The 6,009-nt window shown below is 37.5% G+C and overlaps 1 protein-coding gene across 1 annotated transcript; it reads left to right on the forward strand.

Moving 5' to 3' along the window:
* Positions 1-2,303: 2,303 nt before the first annotated feature.
* Positions 2,304-4,160, forward strand: LOC106141065 (lipase 3-like). The gene has a single exon (XM_013342718.2). The coding sequence runs from the start codon at positions 2,304-2,306 to the stop codon at positions 4,158-4,160; it is 1,857 nt and encodes a 618-aa protein (XP_013198172.1).
* Positions 4,161-6,009: the final 1,849 nt, after the last annotated feature.

A 6,009-nucleotide genomic window follows, 5' to 3' on the forward strand; every position in this document is an offset into this window, starting at 1 on the left:
TGTGCGCTATGTTAAATTTAATGTGTCGCTAACAATGTATATATGTATGAAAGTAATAATTTTATAATTAAGTAAAACTAACTTTAAGACCAAACCGTGAGAGAGCAGGTCAAAATGCCACTCATACCATGTCATACCAATAAACTTTTTTCTGTGTTAATAAAGGCGACTAAGGAACAGGCAAAACTTGGGATTCTTCTTTTAGGAGATAGGCTAGTAATCGCTTCATCAACTATCCAGTTGAACGTGGCCTCATTTTATTTATTTAAAAAAAATGTAAGTACAAACGCGGACTTACCTAATGCCGTTTGGCATTCTCTACCAGTCAACCAGCTGACCAAACAAATAAAACTTTAAGTTGGTGGTGCGCTAAACTGCACATGCATACTGCGAAATGTATGTATTTTGCAGTATGCATTACTGCAAAATACATACATTTCGAAAACATACATACATATGGTCACGTCTATATCCCTTGCGGGGTAGACAGAGCCAAGAGTCTTGAAAAGATTGAATGGCCACGTTCAGCTATTTGGCTTAACGATAGAATTGAGATTCAAATAGTGACAGGTTCCTAGCCCATCGCCTAAAAAAAATCCCAAGTTTGTAAGCCTATCCCTTAGTCGCCTTTTACGACATCCATGGGAAAGAGATGGAGTGGACCAATTTTTTTTTTTGTATTGGTGCTGGGAACCACACGGCACCACGGCACGGCATTTCGAAAAAATGCATAAATACATACAAGACACATAAAATATATATATATACAATTAGGAAGACCCATTTATTGACCTGCCGAAGGCTTTCCTTCCATTCTTTCAGTGACTATCGGTTGTGTCTTCCCCGTATTTCCTTAGAAATGGATGTGTGTATTAACCTATCTTAATCCTACCTATTGTTCTAGTTTATCTATCGTCTTTGTTTCATGTGGGCAGTAAGCTTAGTTGCCTATTTAGTTTTAAAAAAATATCCAATGCACTGACATGTATTAATTTTGCTACCATAGGCAACCTATACCGCGGCTCGGGCGATTTCCGAACGTATAAAATATGGAGAACACATATCTATCCCTTTAAAAGACTGGCCAAGAGCATGTCGGGCCACGTGCAGTAAAAATTACCTCTATACATACATATAATAAAATCATAAATGAGTCGTGTCTGTACATTGAATAGTTTTTAGAAATGTGATATACATTATTTGTATTTTTCTAAGACAAAAACAATAGGTTTCGAATTTTTGTACGTTCACGGCCTCGCGATGGAATTAAAAATTGCTGTAGCAATTTGAAAGCAGTTTTCGTTAAGATACAGTCACCCACTTTCTGCATATTATAGTGTTTATTATATTCAAATTGGCTAAAAATATACGATCATTTTTCAATAGTAAATATAATCATCCCTTTGCTATTTATATTTTCTTTGGAAACTGTAGCCTGCAAAAACGATTATTAATTTATAAATAAATACCTATGTCCCTTTCGGGGTAAACAGAGCCAACAGTCTCGAAAAGACTTGAAGTTTATATGTCAACATTAAAAATGATGTTTTATGTAGAATAATCGCAAAATTATACATATATTATGCATGATTTTTTTAAATTTTAACTCTTATAAATATTGGTATTGGTCAAAGGTATACAATCAATGACGATCAGTTATGTTATTCCGATGAAAATAAAATCATTATTATTGGTACTTATTGACTGGCTCTGTCTACCCCGTGCCTAAGGGATAAAGAAGTGTTATATGCAATGAACACCAGGAGGATGATAATGACTATTGCCAATTTAGGTAATTAACATAAAGTCGTTACTTCCCTACTATTCCTACCTATAAATATTATAAATGAGTAAGTAACTCTGTTTGTCTGGCTTTTAGGTTTCACGCCTTAATTTCACAACCGATTTTAATGAAATTTGTTACAGAGCAAGACTCTGATAAAGAACATAGGCAACTTTTATTGTGAAAAAGAAACAACGGGGTCGAAGTCGCGGGCAAAATCTAGTACTATCTAATTAAGCAGAATTCTATAATTACCGTCCTTGAAACAAAGATGTATTATGGAAGAGAACTAACGCAATTTTCATAGGACATTATTAAAAGGAAAATAGAAGAAAAAAAAAGAAAAAATTTATTTTCTTTCAAATCTATACCTTTCTAAGTATTTAAGCGAAACTTTTTGTTTTGACAGCCAAGTAACACTTCTGTATACTCATTATTTTACAGCGTTACTCCGCTGAATTCGCAAAATAACATTATAAAACGCTGTATTTACCCAAAACCTCACCATTCAGACATCATGATGAAGGCAGTGTGGTTATTATTCTGCCTTGGGCTAGCCCGCGGAAGCATATTCCGTAGGCCCTACCAGCCTCATTTGGAGAGCTTCGGCCAACAAGACTCCATAGAATCATACCGACAGGAAGAACCTCAGGTCAGGCAGGTCACCATCGTCGTAGACCCCAATAACTCCAACGACCAGTCGGATTTGGAGCAGCAATTCAGATACGTCAACAATGAATACTACCCCAACGGGAAGTATATTGAGAAGCACACCAAGAAGCAGAAAAAGCAAAAAAAATACAAACAACAAGCCTCCGATGAAGACCAGACCCAACTGAGATACTTGAACTCTGAATACTACCCGATCTACCGGTATGCTGACCAGAAACAAAATTTCTTCATCAGCAAGAAGGTCGCCAGGCCGAACCAAGAATATATGCCCAATGACCAAGATTTGAAGCAATTCAGATTGGTCAAGGGAGAATATTACACCATTCCTCGGTATGGGGACAGTCAGTCTTACTCTTTAATGAACCAGCAAGACCACAAACACACAGACGCCTACGGCGATGCCGTACAATGGAGAGGAATCAAGATCGCCGTTGGACCCCAATCCAAAGTCCAGAAGGAGGACATCGAAAGCATCTATTACGAGGCCCAGAAAGCCATGAAGCATCCCAGTGAGGAAGTAAGACAGAAATACCACGAGATGTACGAGTCTGTTTCCGAAGAGGACGCTCAAGACGCTAATTTGAACGCTACTCAGCTGTTGAAGAAATACCAGTACCCGGTTGAAGAACATGTCGTGAGGACTGACGATGGTTATTACCTGACCATGTTCCGCATCGTCAAAGAGACAGAGAAGGAATCTAAGGAGGTTGCTGAGCGCCCTGTCGTTCTCTTGATGCACAGTATGCTCGGAAGCGCCGACGATTGGCTCCTCATGGGGCCAACCCACTCGCTCGCCTATCTCTTAGCTGACCAGGGTTACGATGTATGGCTCGGCAACGCCCGTGGCAACAGATACTCCCATCACCACGTCAGCCGTCACCCCGCTCAGGATGATTTCTGGCGCTACAGCAACGATGAGATTGCGCTCCACGACCTACCAGCCATGATCGACTACGCCTTGAAAACATCCAACCAGAAGAAGCTGTTCTACGTCGGCTACGACCTCGGTACCACTGCCTACTTCGCCTTGGCCTCCACTCGCCCTGAGTACAACGACAAGGTCACCAAGATGTACGCTCTCTCCCCCATGGCGTACATGAGCCACGTCCGCAGTCCGTTAGTGAAGATGATCGCTCCGAACAGCCCGTTTTACCAGGATCTGAAGCAGTACCTCAAAGACGGCGAATTCAATCCCAGCACGGAGTTAGTTTACACGATGGGGGGCGAGATGTTGGAGAAAGAGATCGGTTGCAAGAACATCGCCTCTAACGTGTACTTCGTGATGTCCGGCTTGAACGTGGAGAACATGGACGTGAAGACGATCCGCGTCATCATGGGTCACTTGCCGTCGGGGGCTTCCACGCGCCAGGTGAAGCAGTACGGCCAGGCAGCAGCAAAGACCGACTTCAGAATGTACGACTACGGTTCAGAGATCAACCAGGAGGTGTACGGTCAGCCAGAGCCGCCAGTATATGACGTCACCAAGATCCGTTCCCCTGTGGCCCTGTACTTCAGCGAGCATGACTGGTTGGCGCACCCCCAGGACGTCCTCCGGCTGAAGGAGCAGCTCCCCAACGTGACAGAATACTTCCAAGTGCCCGTTGACTACTTCAGCCACATAGACTTCCTCGCCTCACAGAAGGCCACCGAAGTGGTGTACAAGAAGCTCATCGACTCCATCAAAAGCAATATTCATAAGAATTAATGTGTGTTAAATAATGTGTATACCTAGAATTTAATAGTATATAAAATTAAAAACCTCATGTAATTAAGCTATCATTTGTAGGTCATTAACGAATTATTAAATCCGTCCATTTTATAATTATTATTTTTTATTTGCAAAACCTAAACTCCAGAAACTTAATTGGAAATCTCTCAAATCTCACACTTACCTACTATACATTTTCATGTGTAGAAATCTGAAAAAAGATTTCTATGCATAATTCGTAAAACTACTGTGCAGATTGTGATGAAATTTGGCCAAAAAAGGAAATCAAATCTTCAAGGGTAATGGGATACTTTTTTAAAATCAAGCTTGGGGGTCAGAGTGAGATAAAAAAAAACAAGAATAAGTACTAATATGAATGCTAATAATGGTGACCGAAACATTTGTAATGATTTTCTGAAAATGTTTCTTTATTTAGGATAAATTTTGAGATTCTTATTTTAGGCGATGGGTTTAAAACCTGTCGCTAATTGAAGCTCAATACCATTATAAAGACAGCTGAACATTGCCTTTCAGTCTTTTTATTACCGGTGGCTCTGTCTACCCCGCAAAGGATAAGACTATATTTTATGTAGGTATGTGTGTAATTCATCATAACATCTGTTATATTTTGGGTTACCGACTTTCAGATAAGGCTTAAAAAATTAATAAATAATTTTTATTCCATTCACTTTATTTTTATGGGATATTTAATTTTATTCGTTTCCAATCAACAAACTGCAACATTTTCTTCAATAACGTCAACTTCAAAATTATCCAAACAAAACTAAAAATAGAAATGTGAAATAGAAAATACATTATTATGACGAATTGATTTAATTGAAATTTTATAAAAAAAAAATTAGTATAATTTTAAATGGAACCAACGTAAAATTAAAAAAAAATGTTTTATTGGATACGAATTTTGATTTGATTTGAACAAATGTTTGTAGGTAGGGTGATTGCGCTGGTTTTCGTCCAATTAGCGGAGTTGCTAGCTTTCAGACGTAAAAATAATATGATAAAGTATCCTAATTAAAATAGCTCATATTTGTTTATATACCTCATATAGTCTATTTTTGATAAAAATTAAGAAACTTTTAATTATAACTACATTGTTTTTTATATAAATAATTAAATGTTAAATGGCAGATTTCACTAGTTTTCGTCCAAAAAATTTGGTTTTCGCCCTGGTGTGATCTAGTTTCCGTCCAGTATGTAAAAAAGAGTAAAAGTACAATGTTAAATAAAAACTGTCTTTATAATCTTTTATTTAATCAACAAAAATATTTATTCTTCAGCAGTAGATTTCCTGCTTTTTTATTTCCCCGAATCCATCTATAACAATTAATTTCAAAGTTTAGTACCTACTAGAAAAACCTGTACGAATTAACAAGAAAATGTGTTAGAAGTAGATTCCACACTATTATGGACGAAAACTAATACAAAAAAAATTGCTGTTTAGTTTTCGTCCATGCCATTTAAACATTTTTTTAAACAAGCAATACTGAGAAATTATTGGACGTTAACTAAATATCTTGTCAAATAGCCAATAAAGTTCATATCTAAAGAAAACACATATTTTTTTATAGGTCTGAAAAAGTAAAATGAACATTCCAAATATTTAGCTTGCTGTTTTAGTTTCCGTCCACGTGGACGGATACCAAATAATTGGTAAAATTGGCATGTCAGTATTCGTCCGCAAACTTTTACTAAGATTACTACAAAAACATTGTAAAATAACCTTAACATAATGTTAGTTATACTCTTAAATATCCTTACATGCCAAAATATTACCCAATCTATGTGAAATAGTCATAAAACCCACCACTGAGTGTTCCTGCACCAG

This window comes from Amyelois transitella, chromosome 19 (genome assembly GCF_032362555.1).
Source record: "Amyelois transitella isolate CPQ chromosome 19, ilAmyTran1.1, whole genome shotgun sequence".
NCBI lineage: Eukaryota > Metazoa > Arthropoda > Insecta > Lepidoptera > Pyralidae > Amyelois > Amyelois transitella.

What these genes read in the sequence shown, in the direction of transcription:
- LOC106141065 (XM_013342718.2), top strand. Translation starts at nt 2,304, where the DNA reads ATGAAGGCAGTGTGGTTATTATTCTGCCTTGGGCTAGCCCGCGGAAGC.